Raw genomic sequence first — 25,995 nt, forward strand, 5'->3', positions numbered from 1 at the left:
GTTCTGTTCCTGTAAGGGAGAAAGAAAGGCTAGATTTTGGGAGATAATTAGCATCTCTGCCACAGCTATCATTTCAGTTAACTGACTTTCCAAGGAAGGTTTAATTAAGACCTTCTTGCTGAATGGTGGTTACTTAATTCTTTTTTTTTTTTTTTTTTTTTTTGAGACAGAGTCTTGCCCTGTCACCAGACTGGAGTGCAGTGGCGTGATCTCGGCTCACTGCAACCTCCGACTTCCTGGTTCAAGCAATTCTTCTGCCTCAGCCTCCGGAGTAGTTGGAATTGCAGGCCCACGCCACCACAACCAGCCAATTTTTTATTTTTAGTAGAGATGGAGTTTCACCATGTTGGCCAGGATGGTCTCCATCTCCTGACCTCATGATCTGCCCGCCTTGGCCTCCCAAAGTGCTGGGATTACGGGCATGAGCCACTGTGCTTGGCCGTGGTTACTTAATTCTTAATTTTCTGGGGTAGAATGCCTTCCCATCAAGGAGGATTGCCACAGTCCAGTTAACTAATTTCACTTGTGATCAGAGACATCAGTGGGTCTTGCAACCAGGAGCTAGAGATGTCCAGAGCCATTCATGTTGACCACTCTGGCTGTTACCCCGAGCTCCATTTTATAAATTAGAATTCAAAACTTAAAAAGGGATTGATCTCGTAGCTCACTGTCTTCTAGCCAAGTTGACAGTTTCCATTTGGGTTGACTGCTTGATGGGATTTTGCATTTTGGGGGGTTCTTATGAGTCTGTGTGTGTATGTTTCACCTAACTTCACAACCATTTGAATTTAACAGGGTCCTAAGATATTAAATAGAAAAATATATTATGTAAGAAGGACATTTATATTTTTTCACATCTTTAAGACTATACAACTCTTAAAGATATTTAAAATATCGTTTTGAATTTTGGATATTTCAAATGGCTTTGATCTGTGGTCATTATACAGATTACCAACAACAGATAAATGGATCTTAAAATTCAGTTTTAAAAAATATAGCTTTCACATATTCATATTTTCGCTTATTCATTCATTGACATATTTATTAAACAGCTATGGTTCACTTATTTTGCTTGATGCAGTAATACCAACAAGTGATGGCAGATTCAGCTCAGTTTTCAATATTTTCTATACTTATATTAGCAATCGCATTTAGTAAGAATTGTTGACCCAAAGAACTTAATACAAATCTTTTTTTCCACAGGAAATTTGCTAATGTTCCTTGTACTTGATCAAGGTATTCATTGAAGGTTTATTGAGTGCCTATTATATGCCAGATTGTGTGCTAGGTAGGGTTGGAGGCATGTGTTACATGGAGATGAAAGATTCATTCAGAGATGACATTCCCTGTTTGTAAGGAGTTCACAGTGTGGAAGAGCAGAGAGCTAAGTAAATGAACAATTAAAGGTCACCATGTTACGTACTATAGAAGGCATGGATAGGGATTATGGGGGGGACCTACCTAGATGCGTGAGGTTAGGAAGGACTTTCCAGGGTAGATGATATCTGAGGTTTAAGGTAAAAATAGGTGAAAGGAGGAAAGGACTTCCCAGGTAGGACAGCATGTGCAGATGTACAGAAAGCATTTGCACGTGGCCACTGCACACAGCTCAGTACGTTTGGAGTCTGCATTCACCTGAGTTGGGGAACGGCCCTAGATAAGGCCAGAGGGGAAAGCAGGGGCTGGAATGTTGTGTGGGAAATTACCTTGATATGGTGGTAGCTTCCAAGAACATGGCCAAGCAGCCTATTCCAGCAGTCACAGAATAGAGAGGCTCATAGGCTGAGTTAAGACGCTCGAATCACATTGTTTATCACATCAATTCAAAATGTGCAGCAAGAAATAAGGGGAGAGTTCTGGGATCAGTTAACACTTAGGATCAGGTGCCTATGGAATGGAAGGAGCAAATCTGAATCCTGGGCCATGCGATGTTCATACATGGAGTCCTGTCTCTCTGCTGCATCAGCCTTCCCTGCCAATGGTGTCAGCACAAGGACTAGAGCTGAAGTTACACAAGGGCCTAGAAGGTGGAAGGTGCTTTATTGGAGATATCTGGATATATATGTCTGCAATAGCTGTGGCTTACCAGAGACCTGCTGAGATGCTGTGTGTGTTTTTTAATGTGTTTCTAGACAGTGTATAAATGGGGTCAAAATGCACGGCCAAATTAAGGATGACATAACTGTCAAGTGGCATAGTTTCTGTCTTACTAATATTTAAGATTTGATAAGATTGGCCCTGGTCAGCCTGGGCAGCACAGCAAGATGCTGTCTCTACAAGAAATTAAAAAAAAAAAATTAGCCAGGCATGGTAGCGTATGCCTTTGGTCCCATCTACTTGGGAGGCTGAGGTGGGAGGATTGCTTGAGCCCAGGAGGTCGAGGCTGCAATGAGTCCTGATTGCACTATTGAACTCTAGGCTGGGTTACAAAGCTGTGAGACCCTGTCTTTCTCTAAAAAAAAAAAAAAAAAGATTGGTTCTTCCGTGACTTTCTGCCTAGGACTAACACTCTTTGGTTTTGTCCTTTTTATCTATGTTCAATGCACGTATGTTCGACTTATTTTGTCTGTCTTGAGCGTGTCTTACAAGCTTTTGACTCACTATGAGTTTCATCCATGCTATTTGTTTTCTTGTTTTCTATGTAGCAGAATTGCATATACTCAAATTGGATGGCAAATGGACATAATACATAGATCAAACAAGGCTTATATGTGTTAACCAGGAATTTGGACTTGATCCCAGGGACAGTAGGCTAAAACCATTTTTTTTTTTTTAAAGCAGAATGATCAGATTTGCACTTTAGGAAGGTCACAGTACAGGCAGATTGCAGAAGGGATCGGAGGGGAGCAAACCTGGAACAGATTGTAGGCCACGTGGGAAAAGATAATGGGCTTGATGAGTGTTGGGAGTAGGAACGCTGAGATAGAGACATGTCCATATTGGTTAGGAGGTGATGGCCTGTGGGTGGGTGGTGGGTTACTTGTGCAGATGGGGAATGTAGCAGGAAGGACTTAGAGGGCTGTTGTCAGGAATGCAGTGTTGCACATTGTGTTAATCAGATGGTTGAAGTAGCAGATAAGCTTAGAATCCCAGTGGCTTCTAACAGTGAATCCTAGTTTTTTGGGTATGTTACTCATGCTCAGCATGTTCGCTGCTGCTGTTTCCAGCTGTGACTCTGCTTTGAGCTCTTTGCTCTCTACATCTCTCTTGTGCAGGGTCCTGGGCCAAAGGAGCATGCCCATTTAGGGACATGTCATTCTCATGCAGAAGGGGGAAGACTAATTGCTGGCACAAACTTGTTGCAGCTCATTGAAGATGGCTGCAAATTCTTTCCTCCTTTTGAGAGGTGGAGTCACTTCCCCCTCCCTTGAGTCTGAACTGACCTTAGTGATTTGTGTGTCCATTGGGATATGGTAGAAGTGACATTCTGTAAATTCTCAGGCCAGATCATAAGAAACCTTGGAGCCTCCATGTGCGCTCTTGGAACATGCCATCTGGGTGTCCAGCTCCCATACTGTGAGGAAGCTCAAGCTGCCCTGTGGCAAGATCCACATGAAGGAGAAGGACATGTGGCTCTTCGTGGACAGCCTTGGCTGAGCTCCCAGCTGACAGGCAGCTCCAGCTTGGTGACAGAGGCATCTTGAACGTAGGTCATCCAGCCCTGGTTTAGTCACTCTACCTGTGACATGGAGCAGAGTTAAGCTGTTCCTGCCCAGTCCTGTCCAAATTGAGATTCGTGAGCAAAATAAATGATTAGTTTTAAGCCACTGAATTTTGGGGTGCTTTGTTACACATCAGTGGATAACTAAACCACTTGGGATACCTCTTAAAACTCCTCTTCTTCCTCAGCTTACATCAGTGGAATGGGGGGATGAGGTGGGAAGTAACTGGATGTGAATGCAGCATACCTTAGCAGGCCTCGGCGGTGTATCGGCCATCTACAGAACACAATAATAACACTCTTCTGTGTGGCACAAAGGTATTTATTCTCATAATATTTGTATTATTTTCTCAGTTATTCAGTGAGACCCGCCCTTTCCCTGAGCATCTGGTCAGTCATGGTTTCGTAATTCCTCTTTCAGCTCCACCTGGGTCAGTTGACCATTTCAGCTCCTGCTTGCAGTGACTTGGTGATAACTCTTACACTGTTACTTGATTTTCCAATACCCTTGTCTTAAAAGTGCCATAGGGCATATTGTCTTTTTTTTTTTTTGAGACAGTCTCATTCTGTCATCCGGGCTGGAGTGCAGTGGCATGATCACGGCTCACTGCAGCGTTTACTTCCTGGGCTCAATCCATCCTCCCACCTAATCCTCCCAAGTAGCTGGGAATACAGGCAGGCACGTGCCACCACACCCAGCTAGTCTTTTGTTTTTAGTAGAGATAGGGTTTCGCCTTGTTGCCCAGTCTGGTCTTGAACTCCTGGGCTTAAGCGATCCTTCCTGCCTTGGCCTCCCCAAATGCTGGGATTACAGGCATGAGCCACCGCACTTGGCCTTTTTACATAATATCAAGTGAAAGTCAATTTTGTAGCTCTCCTTTATCCTCTGTGTTTCCAAACACAAAAGACAGCAAGGATATCCAAAAGTTAAAAATAACCTCTTCCCTTTAGTCTTGTATTTTCAAATTCTTTTTTTTTTTTTTTTTCTAGATGGCGTGTCACTCTGTCACCCAGGCTGGAGTGCAGTGGTGCAGTCTCGGCTCACCACAACCTCCGCCTACTGGGTTCAAGTGATTCTCCTGCCTCGGCATCCTGAGTAGCTGGGACTACAGGCGTATGCTACCATGCCCGGCTAATTTTTGTATTTTTAGTAGAGACGGGGGTTTCACCATGCCAGCCAGGCTGGTTTCGAACTCCTGACCTCGTGATCCACCTGTCTCGGCCTCCCAAAGTGCTGGGATTACAGGTGTGAGCCACTGCGCCCAGCCCTGTATTTTCAAATTCTTTACCTCTGCGTTTCCAGCCCTCCTCCATCCAATTTGTTACTAGAACTTTTTAACAATTTCACATTGAATTAAGATGATTTGGAAGAGGAGAAATGAGTCAGAAAAATTAGCAGCATCCGTGATCTGACTCTGGGTGCCAGTGGGCTGTTGAGATTTCTGTTCCCCGCTGACTGCAGTGTTGCTGCCTGCCAATGCCCCCTGTTGGGCAGGGCCACCTGTGCTAGTTTAACCTGGGGTCTTTCACTCCTGGACTGCTTCTTGGATGTGAATTTCAAGTTGAGCAGAGAAGATATGCCTTGCCTGCTGCCATACATTGTAACATCAAGTCAAGAGCTTTAGTTACTTAACAGATTTCTGCTGGCTGCTATTATAGGATGAAACTCCTTTGTTTAGGGACAGCCAGGGCTTCCTTAGCTTTGATCTTTGGGAGTAAGCCTTTTGCTTGACTTCCCTTCTCTTTTGCATGCCTTTGTTTCCATCTCGAAGTGCAAATTTAAAGTGTCCTGATTGCCTTTATCCACTGGAAGGCAAACACCCTGGACGACATATCAGTGACAGCGCGGTTCTGCTTTGATCGGAGCACCCAGCGCTGCTTGAAGGCGTTTGCATGGTCCATGGCTCATGGACCACGCTCCTAGAAAACGGAAATGTACTTAGGTGAGGAAACAGTTGGCAGAGTGGAGAAACTTGATCCGGGATGTGTGGATGTATTGTTCTTTGGGCTCTTCCGGTCCTTCCTCTTCCTTTGTTTATCTCCTGCCTCGTTCCTCCTCAGAGGTGTGTGGGAATTTCATCATTGGCTCCTTTTACACTGCCAGTGCCTGCCACTGCAGGGGGCTAAATCAATGTTTTTACAGCTAAATTCCGGGTTGAGTCTCCATTGGCTGAGCGGTTCTCCTCCTCCTTTGATTGCTCTGAGGACAATGGTGCTTTAGCTTCCTGCAGGAGGTTGCCCTGTTGGTTTCCATGTTTCCCATGCACCTTCATCCCAGAAGTCTGCCCTGCCACGGTGTTAGTTTATCTTCTCATCTTCCTGAACTGACGTCCTTTCCCCCATTCCCAAAGCTGAAATCAACGGGCACTCTGTCCTGAATCAAAGATGTCATTTCTGAAATGTAGAACTCTGCTGAAACATTGGGTGGGCCTGACCCTCCAGGTGAATTCTGCTTCCCTTGGCTGTGTGTCTGCAAGGAGGTGGGAGAAGTAGGTGGTAAAATGGAGGGAAAGCTAGAGCTAAATGAAAATTCTGGAGTTTCTCTTTGTCCAAATATTCTACACAGGTTAGTGAGTTGGCCATAAAGGCCTGCGTTTATTCTTTTTCCCTCAAAGGCAGTGTTTCTCAAGTTTTTTTTTTTTGTGATTGTTTTTCCAAGGAGAATAATTAAATTCAAGTTCACTTTGAGAAGAGAAATGAGCTACTAAGGAATAAGATTTTGTTGTGGGGGGCCAGACACGGTGGCTCACGCCTGTAATCCCAGCACTTTGGGAGGTTGAGGCGGGAGGATCGCTTGAGCTCAGAAGTTTGAGACCAGCCTGGCAACATAGTGAATTCTCGTCTCTACAAAAAATACAAAAATTAGCCCATCATAGTGGTGCATGCCTGTCGTCCCAGCTACTGGGGAGGCTGAATTGGGAGGATTGCTGGAGCCCAGGAAGTCGAGGCTGCAATGAGCCATGATTGCACCACTCCAGCCTGGGTGATAAAGTAAGACTCTGTCTCAAAGAAAAAAAAAAAAAAAAAAGTTGTGGGATAGGCTTGAGCCTTGGAGGGCCACAAACTGTTGTAATGTCTAAGATTTTTTCACCTCCCCATTCCCTGCCAAGATCGGTTTTTGCCCACTAGGGATGATGTGGTTTCTCATGAGGTTACTTGCTGTAAGTATATTTTGGAACCGTAAGAGCATCCTTGCGGCCCAGGCACTTTATGGATGATCACTAAAAGTGCTCCCAGTAACCTTCCAAGGTAGGTGCTCTTATCTCTACCTTATAGACAGGATATTGAAGCATGGGGAATTTGAGTAGCTTGCTCAGGTCACATGCCCTTAACCAGAGGAACCAGGATTGAAGTTTGGGAAGTTGGACTCTAGAGTCCATTTACTGACTAGGCTGTGCTGGAAGAGTGTAGAGACAAACAAACCACCTGGACTCTTTTCTTTTAGTTTTAAAAAATTGAGATGTAATTCACATGAAACTCACCCTTGAAAAACAATTCAGTAGATTTTAGTATATTCACAAAGTTGTGCAATCATCAGCATTATCTAATTCTAAAACATTTTCAGCACACCAGAAAGAAACCACACACTTGTCAGCATTCACTGTCTGCTCCCTGACACCTCAGCTCCTGGCAACTGCGAATCTACTTTCTGACTCTAGATTTGCCTATTTTAGATACTTTATGTAAATAGCCTCATAGAATACGTGACCTTTAGTTGTTGGCTTCTTTCACTTAACGTAGTGTATTCAAGATTCATCCATGTTGTAACATGCATCAGTAGTTCATTCCTTTTTGTGGTTGAATAATAGTCCTTTGTATAGATATATACATTTTATTTATCTGTTCATCTATTGATGGACATTTGGGTTGTTTCTACCATTTGGCTATTGTGAATAATGCTGCTGTGAACATTTGCATACAAGCTTTATGTGTGGGCATATTTTTTCTTCCTGAATGATGAAAAATGGCCCTGAAAGTATTTTTTTAGTTGTATATATTTGTGGGGTACAACATATGATGTGGTTTTTTCTTTGAGACCAAAAAAAAAAACAAAACCAAAACCTGTAGTCGCCATGATGTACAGTAGATCTTCAGAACTTATTCATGGAAGGATTTTAAGCAGAGAAATAGTGCAACATTTTTTTTTTTTTTTGAGATGGAGTCTCGCTCTGTCGCCCAGGCTGGAGTGCAGTAGTACGATCTTGGCTTACTGCAAGTTCCGCCTCCCGGGTTCATGCCATTCTCTTGCCTCAGCCTCCTGAGTAGTTGGGACTACAGGCGCCTGTCACCATGCCTGGCTAATTTTTTGTATTTTTAGTAGAGACAGGGTTTCACCATTAACCAGGATGGTCTTGATTTCCTGACCTCATGATCCACCCACCTCGGCCTCCCAAAGTGTTGGGATTACAGGCGTGAGCCACTGCGCCAGGCCAAGGAATAGTGCAACATTTTTAAAGGAATAATAACATTACCCTGGTGACTACGCGAAGAACGTCTTGGGGACAGCCAAAATGAATGAAGGGAGCTTGACGAGGTCATTCAAGTATGATGATGGAGGGAGGTGACCAAAAAACAGGATGTAGAAACATAAGCCAACTGTCCACTTACTGATGCTGACTAAATCTTATTAGCTGAACAAGTGGAACAATAACAACAATTAAAAAAACCAAAATCAAAACAAAGAAGCAGAAAAAAAAGAAATAAATTGTCCTTACTAGTTTTGTTGTGTATTAACTTTTAATTGAGGTATAATTTATATAAAATAAAATGCACAGATTTTAGAAGCACAGTTCTATGTGTGTGGATGAATTTATACACCTAGGTAACTGCCTAGGTAATTAAGACATGAAACATTACCATCACCCCAATACATTTGTCTTGCACCCCTTTCTATTCAATTCTTTCTACTTGGGCCACTAATCTTTTTGACATGGTAAATTAGTTTCTCCTGTTCTAGGAATTCATAGAAATGGAATTATACAGCATGTATCCTTTGGCGTCTTTTTTTTCTGCTCAACATGATGTTTTTGAAATCCATCCATGTTGTGTATATCTCAAGTTTGTTTCTTACTGCTGAAAAGTATTCTTTTGTATGAGAATCATCATAAACCATTACAATATGTGACCTTTTGTGTCTGACGTCTCTCTCTATTTTGTAGAGATGAGGAACCAAAAAAATTAAAATGGAAGCTTGGAGAATGAACTTGGGATTCTGAAGTGTCTAGAAGCAGTATATGTTCAGATCTTGGCAGCAGCCAAAATGAACTATTTTGGGGCCACTGGAGTGGTCTATAGGGTCCCTGCCACTGGGGCCTAAGTGGAGTTGGAATGAGGGTGCCTGATGATCTGTGTGAACTCTAGGATGGGCCTCATTTGGGGATGTGGGTAGTGTGTCCATATTTCCCTGAGAAGGATTGGTCTTGACTCTACCCTCAGATTTTTTTTTTTTTTTTTTTAGATAGGGCCTCACTCTGTTGCCCAGGCTGGCGTGTAGTGGCATGATCACAGCTCACTGCAGCCTCAACTTCCCAGGCTCAAGTGATCCTCCCACCTCAGCCTCCTGAGTAGCGGGGACTACAGGTGCCCATCACCACACCTGGCTATTTTTTGTAGTTTTTCGTAGAGACAGGGTTTTGCCATGTTGCCCAGGTTGGTCTTGAATTCCTGATCCTTCTGCCTCAGCCCCGCAAAGTGCTGGGATTACAGGAGTGAGCCACCGCACCCAGCCTCATTCTCACATATTTGCTGTTATTGAGCTTCTTGTTTTTGCCAAATATGCTTGCATTTGATTTTCTTGAGTTTTGCTCCAAGGTTTTTGAGCCAAACCTACAGTACTTATGGATCTATTTCCATTTTGGAGACCATATCTTTCTGAAGGCTGGGGTTTGGGTATGGGTTCTTATTGAACAAGTTCAGATCTTCCAGTTGTTTCTCAGTGAACGTAGTTTGTTTCTTTTGTGAAGGCCTCTGGGGCTTGCCTTTGGGAAGATCCTCTGAGCCTAATCTAGATGTGTTCTCATGTTCAGGTCCAGTTGTCTTAGGTATATATTGGGGAGTAGAATTACTGCATCGTATGTTAACTCTATGTTTAACTCTTTGAGGAACTCCCAAACTCTTCCAAGGCAGCTGCAGCACTTTAATTTCTACCAGCAATGTGTTAGAGTTCCAGTTTTTCCTTGTCCTTGTTGGCATCTTTTTTGATTCCAGCCATCCTAGTGGGTATGACGTCGTATCTCACTGTGGTTTCGAGACGCATTTCCTTAGTGATTGATGTTGTTGAGCAGCGTTTCTTGTGCTTATTGGGCATTTGTATATTTTCTTTTTTTTTTTTTTTAAGATGGAGTCTCGCTCTGTCGCCCAGGCTGGCGTGCAGTGGCGCAATCTTGGCTCACTGCAAGCTCCGCCTCCGGGGTTCACACCATTCTCCTGCCTCAGCATCCCTAGTAGCTGGGACTACAGGTGCCTGCCACCATGCCTGGCTAATTTTTTTTTTTTTTTTTGTATTTTTAGTAGAGACGGGGTTTCACCGTGTTAGCCAGGATGGTCTCGATTTCCTGACCTCGTGATCTGCCCCCCTCAGCCTCCCGAAGTGCTTGGGATTACAGGCCTGAGCCACTGCACCTGGCCGGGCGTTTGTATATTTTCTTTGGAGAAATAACGTTTACATCCTTTGCCCATTTTTATATTGGATTGTCTTTTTATTGTTGAGTTGTAGGAGTTCTTATATGATTTGCCAATACTTTCTCCTTTTTTGTGTGTGTTGTCTTTGCATTTTCTTGATATCTTTTGAAGCACAAAAATGTTTGATGAAGTCCAATTTATCTATTTCTTCATGCTTGTAATTTTGGTGTCTTATCTAAGAAGCCATTGGTTGATCAAAAGTCATGACAATTTATGCCTGTGTTTTCTTCTCTGAATTTTGTAGTTTTAGTTCTTATATTGAGGTCTTTGATCCAGTTTGAGTTAATTTTTGTGCGTGGTTTGCATGGTGTGAGGAAGAGGTTTATCTTCATTCTTTTTTTTTTTTTTTTTTTTTTTTGAGACGGAGTCTTGCTCTGTCGTCCAGGCTGGAGTGCAGTGGCGCGATCTCGGCTCACTGCAAGCTCTGCCTCCCGGGTTCATGCCATTCTCCTGCCTCAGCCTCCCGAGTAGCTGGGACTACAGGCGCCCGCCACTGCGCCCAGCTAATTTTTTGTATTTTTAGTAGAGACGGGGTTTCACTGTGGTCTCGATCTCCTGACCTCATGATCCGCCCGCCTCAGCCTCCCAAAGTGCTGGGATTACAGGCGTGAGCCACCGCGCCCGGCCTTCTCCTTTTTCTAAAAGAGGTCTTTAACACTTCCCTATCTGTGTTTTTTTTCTTTTTCTGTATCAATTTAATGCAAATCTGAGTCTTTTAAAGTTTAATAGGTTTTTTTTTGAGACTGTCGCCAGGCTGGAGTGCCCAGGCTGGAGTGCCAGGCTGGAGTGTTGGCTCACTGCAACCTCTGCCTCCTGGGTTCAAGCAATTCTCCTAGCTTCAGCCTCCTGAGCAGCTGGGATTACAGGCACCTGCTCCCACCTAGCTAAATTTTGTATTTTGTATTTTTTTTTTTTTTTTTTTTTTTGAGACGGTTTTGCTCTCATTGCCCAGGCTGGAGTGCAATGGTGCGATCTCGGCTCACTGCAACCTCCGCCTCCCGGGTTCAAGTGGTTCTCCTGCCTTAGCCTCCTGAGTAGCTGGGATTACAGGCACCCGCCACCACACCCAGCTAATTTTTTGTATTTTTTAGTAGAGACAGGGTTTCACTATGTTGGCCAGGCTGGTCTCGAGCTCCTCACCTCAGGCAATCCACCTGCCTTGGCCTCCCAAAGGGCTGGGGTTACAGGCGTGAGACACTGCGCCCAACCAATTTTTGTATTTTTAGTAGAGATGGGGTTTCCCCATGTTGGTCAGGCTGGTCTCGAATTCCTGGTGGTCCACCTGCCTCGGCCTCCCAAAGTGTTGGGATTACAGGCGTGAGCCACCATGCCCGGCCTGTGTTCATTCTTTTACACATCAGTATGTAGTTGTACCAGTACCATTCGTTGAAAAGACTATTATTTCCTTATTGAGTTGTGTGGGCACCCTTGTCCAAATTCAGTTGTCCATGAATCTGTGTTTATTTCTATACTGTCAGCTCTGTTCTCTTGGTCTATATGTGTTAGTCTGTTTTCACACTGCTAGAAAGAACTGCCCAAGACAGGGTAATTTTTAAAGGAAAGAGGTTTAATTGACTCACAGTTCTTCATGGCCAGAGAAGCCTCAGGAAATTTACCATCATGGCAGAAGGCAAAGGGGTAAGCAAGGTATGTCTTACATGGTGGCAGGCGAGAGACAGAGACAGAGAGGAAACTACCAAACACTTTACTGATTGATTGATTGAGACAGAGTCTTGCTCTGTCACCCAGGCTGAAGTGCAATGGCATGATCTCGGCTCACTGCAACCTCTGCCTCCTGGGTTCAAGCGATCCTCCTGCCTCAGCCCCCCGAGTAGCTGGGACTATAGGCGTGCGACACCACACCTGGCTAATTTTTGTATTTTTAGTAGAGTATTCTTGTTTTACTAATTAGGACGCTGTGAGGGTCAGAAGCTTGCCCGAGGACAGACAGTGATGATTAGTTGCCTTTGACTCGGCCTCAGACCCCTGACTGCAGCGCCGGGCTCTTCACCTCATAGGCTGTCTTCTCCATGGGAACCCTCAGAGAGAGTATGGGTGTTCCAGGCCCCAGTGTCACAGTCTTCTGTAGTAAGAACTGGAAGGCTAAGCAGGGTGTTTTGCCTGCTCTCTTTCTCCCTGTCCCCCTTGTGGTAGGAACGTGAACCTCCTTACAGGGAGTAAATGTCTGGAGAGTCTTTTTGGATTGTTCTCACAGTTCGAGTGCAGGAACCACAGGGGAAGCATGTTTTAAATCCTGATTCCTGGACTTCAACTCCAGAAAGTCCAGTGCACCAGATAGGGAGGGAGTCATGCTCGGGACTCTGAAGGTCTCATGTGCTCCCTGGGAGGTCAGTTGCTCTTGGTCTTGGACCACACTTTGAGAAAAGCGGGTCCACAGGTTACATTGAAAGTAACTGGGTATTGTGGACTTCTTGTTCTCTCCTCTTCTCTGTTTTTAAAGGGCAGCATGGTGTTTTTCCAGTGTCTGGGGAATGTCCCTTTATCTTTTAATTCCTTAAAAAAGGTGGAGACTTCAGTTACTTTTAAATGAGAGAGTTATATTTAGTGTTTTGTGAGCACTGTTGTCAGGTAGAGATGAGAATGCTGAATTCAAAACAACTCTGATATTAGTAAAATGTAATATCCAGTAATTTGTTATTAATGACTGTAATTTAGTGGTAGGAGCCTCAAGAGAAAAATAAAGTACGTGGTTATTTTAGAGAAGAAAAATCTCAACCTGTCTTTTCTCACCTCCTCCCTCTCCTGCTTTTTCTCAGATTGTCAAGTGGTCAGACTGTTGTTTGCCATTAGCTTGCAGACCTGGGGATCCTTATTGGCTAATTGCTGAAGCAAGTGTGGACAACTTCAGCAAGCTTGGGGTGGCGTTCATGGAAGATAGACTCCACATGGATAATGGACTGGTACCCCAAAAGATTGTGTGTAAGTAACTTTAGAAAATGTTTTTATTGACCAGGCATAGTGGCTCATGCCTGTAATCCCAGCACTTTGGAAGGCCGAGGCAGGAGGATCACTTGGAGCCCAGGAGTTCGAGACCAGCCTGAGCAGCATAGACCCCTATCTCCAAACAAACAAACAAACAAAAAAATTAGCTGGGTGTGGTGGTGCATGCCTGTGGTCCCGGCTGCTTGGGAGGCTGAGATGGGAGGATCACTTGAGCTGGGAGGTTGAGGCTACAGTGAGCCATGATCACGCCACTGCATTCCCATGTGGGTGACAAAGTGAAACCCTGTTTTTATCATAGTGGGACACTATAAGTTATTAGCTTAAGGACTGTTGAGCACTCTTACTGGTATGACATAAGGGCTATGCTTAGTTTCAGTTTAATTCAGTCCACAGGTTTGATTTTACTGTAATAATATACAATTCATGCATGTGTCAAGATTTTTTTAGGGGGCTGCAGGGTACATTTTCAGTGCTTATTAAATTTCTTAAACAAGAATGTTTCATGACTGCATTGCTCATGAGGTGGCATTCAGATTGGAACCCATATAATATTTATTTCACATAGTTTAATACAGTATAACTAGTGTCTAGACTACAATTCTAATTGAGTGGGAAGCATAGCTAGTGTTACTATGAAGTTCTAAATCAAACCGCTTTTTACTTAAAATATATGTATCACAATTTCTTGGGACAAATCGTTTTTCAGGAAACGCACAAACTGTTCTTCCTTAATTAGACTTAAAAGCAGGCTTTTTATGTCTATGAATGTCTTCTTTCATCTCATGGGCAAATAAATGTCCGTTATCAGCTTCGGAAGTTTATGTAAATCCCTTAATATCCAGAATCACCTCGTACATGTTTCTAATACCATGTCCGACATGTAGCAAGTGCTCAATAAATGTTTTTGAATTAGTGATTGTCAACTTATGTTCCAGTCCTGAGACAAGATACTGGGAAGAGTCTTCTCCCATTGATCCTATGGCATGTCCTGAGAGTGACATTTCACTGGGGCGTGCTGGGTAGACTCTAGATATGTGTCCTTTTTATTGCTCAGTTTCATTATTGTAAAGGAGAATAACACCCAAGAAATATAATCTGTAAGTAAGGAGGCACAGGCGCCTCTCTGAATCTCACTTTCTTCACCATTCCGTAAGAGGGTCTTAGGTTCTCCGATAGGTATAAAAGATGTTGGGCAAACTGCTGATTTCACTTGGGGTCTTCAGATGGGAACAGTTAGTGTTTCCAAAGGATGCCCCCGGGTTGAGGGGGGATGCAGGTGGGAGCCATGCCAGAGGCTGTCCTGGAATGTAAGTCCCAGAATGCAGAGAGGGTGATGAGATTCTTGAGATGAGCTACGTGTCACACAAGAAGTGTTGATTAATTTTCTGTCTCTCTCTCCTGTTCGTGCCTTAGCGGTGCACTTGCAGGACTCCACTCTGAAGGAAGTTAAGGATCAGGCCTCAAACAAGCAAGCCCAGATCCTAGAGCCGAAGCCTGAACCTTCTCTTGAGATTAAGCCTGAGCGGGACGGTATGGAGCATGCTGGCAGAGATGACCCAAAGGCTCTTGGTGAAGAACCCAAACAAAGGAGAGGCAGTGCCTCTGGGAGTGAGCCTGCTGGGGACAGTGACAGGGGAGGGGGCCCCGTTGAGCATTATCACCTCCATTTGTCTAGTTGCCACGAGTGTCTGGAACTTGAGAACAGCACCATTGAGTCAGTCAAGTTTGCATCTGCCGAGAACATTCCAGACCTTCCCTACGATTATAGCAGCAGTTTGGAGAGTGTTGCTGATGAGACCTCCCCCGAAAGAGAAGGGAGGAGAGTCAACCTCACGGGAAAGGCACCCAACATCCTCCTCTATGTGGGCTCCGACTCCCAAGAAGCCCTCGGCCGGTTCCACAAGGTCCGGTCCGTGCTGGCCGACTGTGTGGACATTGACAGTTACGTTCTCTACCACCTGCTGGAGTACAGTGCTCTCAGAGACCCGTGGATGGACAACTGTCTGCTGTTGGTCATTGCTACCAGGGAGTCCATTCCCGAAGACCTGTACCAGAAGTTCATGGCCTATCTTTCTCAGGGAGGGAAGGTGTTGGGCCTGTCTTCATCCTTCACCTTTGGTGGCTTTCAGGTGACAAGCAAGGGTGCACTGCAGAAGACAGTCCAGAACTTGGTTTTCTCCAAGGCTGACCAGAGTGAGGTGAAGCTCAGCGTCTTGAGCAGTGGCTGCAGGTACCAGGAAGGCCCCGTCCGGCTCAGCCCCGGCAGGCTCCAGGGCCACCTGGAGAATGAGGACAAGGACAGGATGATTGTGCATGTGCCTTTTGGAACTCGCGGGGGAGAAGCTGTTCTTTGCCAGGTACTCAGGGCAGCATGGATTTGGTGATCTTTGGGTATCTGTGAGTATCTTTGAGAGGGAACATGTCTTTTAAAGCTACACGCTTAAAAAGTTTCAGGAGTTCGTGTGCTGCGGGCTGTTTTTGACTATTGGCTGGGAGCTTTTGCTGATAGTGAGCAGAAGGTTTAGTTTAGTTCAGGGCTTTTTTGAATACCCTGATTAACCAAAAGACTTGTGATGGGGAGGAACAAGGCAGCTGTCAGGGTTAAATGAGCTTGCTGGTTAACTGAGGCTTAGTCAGAAAATTCTCGTTTTGTTCTTTACTAGTAATGATCTTTCTCAAATACATGAGTCTGCTTTCTTGCCTTAGAGCACACCTTGGTTAATATAATCGAGCCTTTATTTAAGGTAGGAAGTTGAAACCATCAGGGTAGTGATTCTAGATGTCAGTGACCACTGCGATGAAATACTGCAGTTGATTGCCAAGATAGTTGGTGTTAAAAACATCTTCAGGTTCCTAATTCCTTTCTTATGTTTTGTCACTCTTCCAAGTGCTGAAGAAAAACTTCAAATAAGAGAATATTGAAGCTACTTAGATTTGTGGCATACTAATACATAGGTAGGGGAAAAATGGAAAGAGGATGAAAGGAAAATGCTGGTTTCTTTTTCTTGCTTAGATCCTTTGGCTCATCTTCTTTTTCCTTTTTTTTTTTTTTTTGAGACGGAGTCTCGCTCTGTCCCCCAGGCTGGAGTGCAGTGGCGCAATCTCGGCTCACTGCAAGCTCCGCCTCCCGGGTTCACGCCATTCTCCTGCCTCAGCCTCTCCGAGTAGCTGGGACTACAGGCGCCCGCCACCACGCCCGGCTAATTTTTTTTGTATTTTTAGTAGAGACGGGGTTTCACCGTGGTCTCGATCTCCTGACCTCGTGATCCGCCCGCCTCGGCCTCCCAAAGTGCTGGGATTACAAGCGTGAGCCACCGCGCCCGGCCCTTCTTTTTCCTTTTAGCTTTTTGTTTGTTTAAGCAAACGGTAGCAGATAAACTATTTCAGAATTCCTTATCATTGACTCCAAATCTTTTAATCCTTAGGGGAAAAGGTTTTCATTAAAGTTAGATGAACATTCACTTGCCCTAAGGGATTTGATGCTCTAATGAGAAAACTACGCAGATGTAGATGTTTTGTCCAGGAGAGTTCCCAAGATAAGTGTAATCGATTTTGTTTTATTATAGGGATCTTTTTATTGAGTTAGAGAATTGTTTCCTTTTTTGTTTTGTTTTCATTTTGTAATGCCTTGTCTTTTTCCAGTTCTCCTGGAAGCTAAGTCTCTTGAATTTTCTGGCCAAACATTTTTTTCCAAGGAGTATATATTTGTTTCTTTACTATTCTAAAGCCGACTCACTTGTTCTTAAGATAATACTCAAGCAGAGATGCTTAAAATTAAGGAATTTGGACATTAGGACAGATGAACACGTACAGCCCAAGCAGGTTTCCTGCAGTGCTGCAGACCACATGAATTAGCTTTTGGAGGCATAGTAAATGTTCCTCTTATCTTTTTCTCTGCAAATATCGTAACTATAGTAACTGCATATTCTCAGAAAATCCACTTAAAAACCCGACTTCCTAGAGCCATATTTCAGTTTTGAAGAGTGAATTTTACCACCCCTGAGCACAGACTTGTACTAGAAAATTGATTTGGCACTGTTGTGATCCATTTCTCCGAGTTACATAGCAAATCTGCTTGCTGCACCATTTAAATTGACCCCATTACTATCATAAAATTTGATACTGCAGTGCATTGCCCTAGAAAAAAAAGGCAATATGATGCAGCTTCACAAATCAGATTCAGAGGATTAGAATGTCATTTTTGATTTTAAATGACTTCCAGTCTTCTGTGTGACAGGGTCACTGTTTTCTCCACAGGCCTGTGTCTCTGTGATACCTTACTGAGATCAAAAAATAAATATTATCACAGGCTGGTTAGTTTCCTCTTTCTCTGTTCAATTTCATAGTCTTCACCTTTGTAATAAATCTAGTAATGATGTAACCCAATAAGAGGAGGTAAAGTATTTCAAGGGCAGAACACAGCTGCACCCTAGGCACTGGTGTCCCAGCCAAGTAAGCTGCAGATTTGATGCCTTTGCCATTCATAATAATAAAGAAAGAGAGGAAATGTTTGTATGCTCGCTGTACTGATCAAGTTTGCAGGGAAAACTTAAGGCTGTGGATTAATGCTGACATTTGACTGTCAAATGGACCAGAAGTTTGCCATGAAGTTGTCCACAGAAAATCTCTAAAATGGATTTTAAAAGATTTTGTTTTCTTGTTTAGCTTAGCACATGGCAGCAGTGGGTCGCCTTTGATGGCAGAGTTTCTCAACTGTGGCACTATTGACATTTTGGGTCAGAGAATTCTTCGTGGCGAGGAACAGTCTTGTGCATTTTCGGCTGCCGAATAGCATCCCTGGTCTCTCCCCACTAGATGCCAGTATCACCCTCTCCACGCATTTGTGGCTGGAGACATTTTTTTAGTTCTGGTTTTGGGTCCAACTAAAAAGTCTTATTTTTACAAGAAGCCAAGTTACAGAAATAAACTTGTCATTATGGTAACAGGATTACACCCAGAGAGAGACTCTAGTCCAGTACCTCTGTGGACGAGGAGTACAAATCTACCACCCACACACTCCGGCGTGCCATTTCTCCCTGCTAATTGGGAGCGTAGAACCAGGGGTGGCCTCTTTTCTTGTTTCCGTTGTAGAAGTACCTACATCTTGTAAACCGTAAGACAGTGAAGCCAAGCAGTTCTCGGGGTTTCAGCGGCCATCTTCCTCCTTGTCTCCAGGAACTCCGCCCACTTGTAGCGCCATCCTGTTTTTTGTCCTGGCATCGTTCTCATGTGAAAATGAGTTCATACAATTCACTGTGTGTGCGTCTTGGCTACTCTGTGTATTCACCCTGACCAGCGAGCCCACATGCATTCAGTCGAGCACCCCTCTCATCCCTTCGGCCCTGGTGGGAACAGAACTTCATTTCTGCCACCTGTAAGGGTTAAACTCTGGGATAGCCGCGTGCTCAAGTGAATTAGACGGGTCCTGCCGCTGTGCTGTTGTCTACACTGGCATGGCTTTGTCCACCGGAGAGGAGAGGTACACATTTAGGGTAGAAGTGCACTGAGTAGGTACGGTTTTTTTGTTTTTTTTTTTGTTTTTTTTTGAGACAGAGTTTCATTCTTACTGCCCAGGCTGGAGTGCAATGGCACATCTCGGCTCACTGCAACCTCTGCCTCCCGGGTTCAAGCGATTCTTCTGCCTCAGCCTCCTGAGTAGTTGGGATTACAAGCATGCGCTACCAGGCCCGGCAAATTTTTTTTGTATTTTTAGTAGAGACGGGGTTTCACCATGTCGGTCAGGCTGGTTTCGAACTCCTGACCTCAGATGAGGATACGGATTCTTTAGAGGGTTTTGCTTTCCTGCCTCTTCCCCTCTCCAGGGCTGTCTAAAAACAAGCCCACCTGACCTTTTGCCCCTGATCGGCGTCCTCAGTCTTGGAGGAAGCAGCCAGCCTGCAGCTGACCAGCTGTGGTTTGGGGACCATGTTGGGCCTTGTCCTGCAGACCTTTTCTGATTGGCGTCAACCTTTATTTTTTTGAGCCAGAGTCTCACTCGGTCACCCAGGCTGGAGTGCACTGGCATGATCTCAGCTCACTGCAACCTCTGCCTCCCAGGTTCAAGTGATTCTTGTGCCTCAGCCTCTCAAGTAAGTGGGATTACAGGCATGCGTCACCACGCCTGGCTAATTTTTGCATTTTTAGTGGCCATGGTGTTTCGCCATGTTGGCCAGGCTGATCTGAAACTACTGGCCTCAAGTGATCCTCCCGCCTCGGCCTGCCAAAGTGCTGGGATTATAGGCGTGAGCCACCATACCCAGCCAGGCCTCAACTTTTAACATTTGGTTAGTATATTTGGCTTGGTTAAGGTGGGAATTGAGAGATTTTAAGTCGCCTGAAAGCTGGTACTATGCTTTTTATTTTCATAATACTTCTATAATATCAGGCTAGAAGCTTTGCATACAGTAGGCAAAGCTAAAACAAAATACGGCAGACGAGCTCAGTTTGCTTTTCTGGGTACTCAGTGTTCTGGCAACGTCGAGGCTCCAATGCTCATTTAAAATCTGATCTTAGGGGAGCTAGAGGTTCCAGTAAGTTCCTTCATACCAAGACAGAGGCTGTTGATAGGTGGAGATATTTTAATTTTAACTGGACAACAAAGCCTGAAGTAACTAGGTGAAGCTCCAAATCTTAAAATTCAATCAGGGGAAGGAGGGTAGGAGGAAAGGCCTTTCTGGTGTCTAAGAAATCCTACTCCTTCCTCAGTAAGTCCTTGCTTAAAGTCGTTGATAGGTTCTTGGAAACTGCACACTTAAGTGAAATGACATACAATGAAAACCAGTGTTACTATAGGCTAATTGATATAAACAAGAAGTCAGTTCCCATGGCATATTTCTGGTCACAATGACATCGCCAGACTTCTAAATAAAGGCCAAAACACTGAAACACTGAAATAAATATGAATTATGTGTACATTTAAGAAAGATTAGTAAAACTTGAGATAATTATTTACCTAATTAGTTCAGCATGGTGGGTGGTCACGTGGCTGGAGCTCATCCTGGAAGCTCAGGGTACTGGTGGGGGTGCCAGCCCTGGCCAGGATGTCCTCCCATCGCAGGGCACACTCACACCTGTACTCACACTTGCTCAGATCAGGACCACGTAGACGCATCGGTTCACCTAATGTGCACAGCTTGGGGATGTGGGGGGAAAATGGAGAAACAGAGAAAACCCATGCAGACATGGGGAGAGTGTGCGGACCCACAGACAGTGGCCCCGGCTGGGAAGTGATTTCTTTTTCCCCTCATCAACATCATAACAAAATGACTTTGAGTGAAACAACATTATTCAAGGACCTGCTGTTTTGAATTCCTGCAAACTCTCTCTCTCTTTCTCTCTCTTTTTTTTTTAATGGTCGCACTCTGTTGCCCAGGCTGGAGTGCAGTGGCACAATCATGGCTAACTGCAGCCTCAACCTCCTGGGTTCAAGGGATCCTCCCAGCTCAGCCTCCCAAGTAGTTGGGACTATGGGACTACAGCCTCACCACCCACGCCTGGCTAATTTTTGTATTTTCTGTAGAGACAGGGTTTCACTATGTTGTCCAGGCTGGTCTGAAACTCCTCTAGGCTCAAGCAGTCCTCCCATCTTGGGCCTTCCAAAGTGTTGGTATTACAGGTGTGAGCCACTATGCCCAGCCTCCTGCCAACTCTCTTAAAACGATGAATAAGGCTGCTCTCTTCCTAGGTATTGTTTTCTAGTTATGGCTAATAGGCAAAATGGAAGTTTCCAGCATGACCCATTTGCCTCCCTGAACTCACTAGCAATTAGGTTTTCAGCACAACTGTCTTTCTAGGTCTTTTTTTTGGGGATGGAGTTTCACTCTTGTTGCCCAGGTTGGAGTGCAATGGTGCTATCTCAGCTCACTGCAACTTCTGCCCCTGGGTTCAAGCGATTCTCCTGCCTCAGCCTCCCGAGTAGCTGGGATTACAGGCTCGTGCAACCACGCCTGGCTAATTTTGTATTTTTAGTAGAGACGGAGTTTCTCCATGTTGGTTGGGCTGGTCTTGAACTCCCGACCTCAGGTGATCTGCCCGCCTCAGCCTCCCAAAGTGCTGGTATTACAGGCGTGAGCCACCGCGCCCGACCCTAGATATTTTGTTCCTATAACCAAGTAACTTGCGGAAGGTCATATGACTGATGAGTGTGGAACATCAGTACCTGGAGAGAGATGATGACTGTCCAGGGTCATTTCCACCATGGCCTCTCAGCCTGACAACCACAATTTGAATAGGCTCTTTGGAATGGTTTTCTTGTTGGCCATGACTTTCCAGATATTCAGCTTCAGAGTTTATATGCTATTGATAATTATTCATGTTCAAGTTTTTTCTTGTGGGTTATACTGTGTCCCTTAATTCTCAGAGGAGAGCAAAGCTATGAGCTATCTGGGTGTGATGTGCTCACTTGGAGAAGAAAACTGGTAAAGAAATTTTTTGGCCAGATGTGGTGGCTCATACATGTAATCCCTTTGGGGGTTTTACATGTAAGCACTTTGGGAGGCTGAGGCAGGAGGATCGTTTGAGCCCAGGAGTTCAAGACCAGCCTGGGCAACATAATGAGATCCTGTCTCTAAATTAAAAAAAAAAAAAAAAAAAGAAAAAGAAAAAAGAAACTGTTTTTCTTATTGCCTGTGAGTGCCCCCAGTTTACACAGTGCTATCTTTCCCCTTCAGGTGCACTTAGAACTACCTCCCAGCTCCGACATAGTGCAAACTCCAGAAGATTTTAACTTGCTCAAGTCAAGCAATTTTAGAAGATACGAAGTCCTTAGAGAGATTCTGACAACCCTTGGCCTCAGCTGTGACATGAAACAAGTTCCTGCCTTAACTCCTCTTTACTTGCTGTCAGCTGCGGAGGTGAGTTGTGGGCTTAGCTGGGCAGAGCGTGCTGCGACGTGGCCCTCTTCACAGTGGCGACCCGTTGCCTTAATTGTTTTATTTTGGTTGGTTTTGATTTTTCATTTCTGTTTTGACTTCGGATTTGGAAATCATCTTCAAGATGTGCAAATATTCATTTTGTTGGGGGAGGATTATATATAAGAGAGGGACAACTAGCAGTTTAGAAAGGTGTTAAGTCTGCAGGTGTGGCCCTTTCCACGTTAGGGGGAAGAGGGTCCCTGTGTCAAGAGTATATTCAGAAACTAATTTTATAAATTGAAAACATTTGTTTTGATTTGAGCCGCTTTCAGCAGATCTTTGGAACAATCACATTTGTGCTAATGTCTGCCATCTTGTGGCAACAGCACTCTGGGTTTCACGTCTGTGAGTCGTGTCTAACAGGAAAATGCCCACGGAGCTGAGAATGTGTTCAGGAATTCTCTTGGCCCGTGCCTGCACTTGCTGCCTGTGATTGATACCTGGTTTTGGGCAGGTCGCCAGATTCTCCAGGTGTATGTTCTTGCTAATCTCCCTGCTTGGCCATACTATCAGTTTCATAGTCATTGTGACAAATTATTTTGTCTATTTCTGCTGTCTTCTCTGAACAGACAGATTTGTGAGTTGAATGACATAACCATGTAGTTTCTGCAAACACCCAATAGTCTAGGTGACTTTAAACACTAAACTTACCTGCTTTCTCTTGAAACGAACAAATTATACCTCTCATCCCAACATTTTTTAAAAAGGAGGCACTTTCTTTTGTGTTACACTGTGTCCCTTAGTTTTTGGAGGAGAGCAGAGCTATGAGCTATCTGGGTGTGATGGGCTCACTTTGAGAAGACAGATAGAAAATCTGAGCGCACTGCCACTCCCCTAGACCTTCTCTGTCAGTCTTTTCCTGGGGATGGAGGGCTGGGGCTGGCTACCTTAGCGAGTGCCTGCTCTGAGGCTCCCAGCTGGGGAGGTCCGGGAGTGAGGTGGCCTGGCCTTGCCCTTGGCAGAGCTCCTTGCCCTTTCTCGAAGTTCTGATCATGCTGGTCTTCGGACTTGACCTCTGGACTCTTGGACAGAGCAGTGGATAGGAAGAGTGGCCCTGCCCCAGGTTATTCTCCTGTGAGTGGAAGTTTGGAACTCTTGGCATTTCTGGTGTATTTAGGATGAGTATAACCTGAAATACCCACGTCAGGGCTTTGTATCATGTGTCTGCTTACATTCAAGCACACAACAGATGCTTCACATTTTTGTCCTTCCAGTTTTTTAAACAGCCTGGGGCAGTGGGAGGTGATACTTTTTCACCTGTTCATTGATCAATTGACGGAGTATTGATTTCCCCTTTCACAAACTTTGGGAATGAAATGCTTGAACACGATTAAAGCAAATATTTGCTCTGTATACACATACGTGGACACTCCCTACTAAGCCCCTTATTACATAATAACTTTGGAAAATAATTATTTTCAGAAATGTTCACTTCCCATTGTGGGCCCTCCACTTGGCCTTGTTGATTTTCTTGGATATCTGTGCTGTGGACTACTTTCCTCTCAGCTGCTTATTTCTGACTGAATTCTGCTTTACTTTGGGAGCCCAAGGAATAGAATGAGTACGTGTATGTTGTACATATCCTCATTTCTTAATGTTTATTTTTAGTTTTTGAGGCAGGGTCTTGCTGTGTTGCCCAGGCTGGAGTGTAGTGGTGCAATCATGGCTTACTGCAGCCTCCACCTCCCAAGCTCAAGTGATCCTCCCACCTCAGCTCCCCGAGTAGCTGGGACTACAGGTGTGCATCACCATGCCTGGCTAATTTTTAATACTTTTTATAGAGACAGGGTTTCGCCATGTTGCCCAGGCTGGTCTTGAACTCCTGAGTTCAAGCAGTCTGCCTGCCTTGGCTTTCCAAAGTGTTGGGATTGTAGGCGTGGTGCACCCGGCCTCTTAATGTTTATTAAACTCTGCTTAGGTGTCCTTGAATCTGCTGTAGAAGGAAATGGCAGAATTCAAGGTTTTATATGATGTTTTCTTGGAATACGAGTTCTCTAAAGGATTATGGTGCAAATGAATTTGAAGGTGGATATGCACTGCCTGAGATGGTCTTTCCGGAGGCAGCTGAATTCCTCCTGCATCTAGTCACTATGCTATGGGTCAGTATTTATAGATCTGGACCACAGAGACTGGGAATGGAATTGGGTTTGTACTTGGTATTTGGTTTTCTTTCTGGCATCCCTACTTAACAGATCTCAGTCATCCTTATGGAATTAAGTTCCATGGAGAGGATATTGGCACTCAGTCATCTGCTAAATCCTGCCCGTCCATTTGGCTCATCGCCTGCCTTAGAGATTGGATGCCTGGGCTGGCTTTCTGCTTCCTGTGCCCTGCAAGATACTTTGTTGCTGGGAATCAAAGATCTCTCACCACAGGGTGTCGCTGCTGAGCTAGGCTGCGTCGCATGCAGGACCCTAGAACTATAAAGTTGTTCTTCAGAGATTTAATTTTTTTCTGTCTATATCAGTTTCACATAGTATAATTTTATAGTTTTCCATTATATTGGTGGCACTTTCTTTTGGGTCTGCAGAAATTATTTCAATGTCCCAGTTAATAATATTCATCTTTCATTCAACGTTTACTGTGTCCTAGGTACTATTATACTATGGGATATGAAAGAACAAAATAAATACGCTAGTTATCTAAATAGTTTTACTGCGTACCAGCTGTGTTTACACAGTTTGGTGCCTTGACACTTGCTCTTTATGACGAATAGCGCAGAAGATTTATGTGCTTCTCCGTTACTGTGATATAACTGGAAAGAATAGCACCAAGACCCAAAGAGAAAAAACACTCACCTCAACGACAGTCAGCCCTTGGCATTTGTGAAGGATGTGCTCTGAGACCTTCATCGATACCCAAACACCATGGTAGCGTGTGATTCCCACTATAAAACCCAGTCATGTGTGACTCCATCAGCGTCACTGTGCACGACACCAAGAGGAAGCAGGGCTTGGCTGAGGTGCAGGCTGTGGGCAGCTGAGCTGGGCTTCCTCCGACCAAGGCTTTCACGTTTAATTGAACCTCCCAGGAACAGGATTGAAATTTGGGTCTCAGCAAAATGACAAAAAGTTAAACCATAAAACAAACACACAAACACACGTTTACCACGCACCTGTCTCCGTAGAAAGAAGACTGGGCCAGGTGCAGTGGCTCAAGCCTGTAATCCCAATGCCTTGGGAGGCTGAGGCAGGTGGATCGCTCAAGCCCAGGAGTTCGAGACCAGCCTGGGCAACCTGGCAGAATTTCGTATTCTTTACAGAAGATACAAAAATTAGCCAGGCATGGTGGCGCATACCTGTAGTCCCAGCTACTCAGGAGGCTGAGGCAGGAGGATTGCCTGAGCCAGGGAGGTTGAGGCTGTAGTGAGCTAAGATTGCGCCACTGCACTCCAGCCTGGGCAACAGAGTGAGACCCTGTCTCAAAAAAAAAAAAAAAAAAAAAAGAAACAAGACTGGAAGGAAATCTGGTATATATAGGACTTATTTCTGGTGGAGTGCTTAAGGGTGATTTTAATAATCTTTTAAAACTTTCTCTGTATTTTCCAAATTTTCTATAATGATTATATATAATAAGCCAAATTGGTTATTTGTTATTAGTTATTTTATAATGAGCCAAATTGGTTATTTGTTATGAGTTATTTTATAATGAGCCAAATTAGTTATTAAAAACTAAAAACAAATGACTGCGTGTCATTGGACTTTGAAGGCATCTCACACATGGTCACACTTGAATGTTAAAAGGCAGGGAATCTCATAGGTGTTGATACTTTGGTTA

The 25,995-nt window shown here is 44.4% G+C and overlaps 1 protein-coding gene across 7 annotated transcripts in view; it reads left to right on the forward strand.

Moving 5' to 3' along the window:
• HLCS (holocarboxylase synthetase) overlaps positions 1-25,995 on the forward strand; it is a 241,208-nt gene that overhangs the window by 38,530 nt on the left and 176,683 nt on the right. For all 7 annotated transcript variants that reach the window (XM_032176144.2, XM_032176141.2, XM_058428068.1 and 4 more), the window contains exons 3-5: positions 13,120-13,282; positions 14,720-15,663; positions 21,976-22,158. In XM_032176144.2, coding sequence (XP_032032035.1) covers positions 13,231-13,282; positions 14,720-15,663; positions 21,976-22,158 — 1,179 coding nt within the window. In that variant the 5' untranslated portion in view covers positions 13,120-13,230. The remainder of the gene's footprint in view (positions 1-13,119; positions 13,283-14,719; positions 15,664-21,975; positions 22,159-25,995) is intronic.

This window comes from Hylobates moloch, unplaced genomic scaffold, assembly GCF_009828535.3.
Source record: "Hylobates moloch isolate HMO894 unplaced genomic scaffold, HMol_V3 SCAFFOLD_14, whole genome shotgun sequence".
Classification (NCBI taxonomy): Eukaryota; Metazoa; Chordata; class Mammalia; order Primates; family Hylobatidae; genus Hylobates; species Hylobates moloch.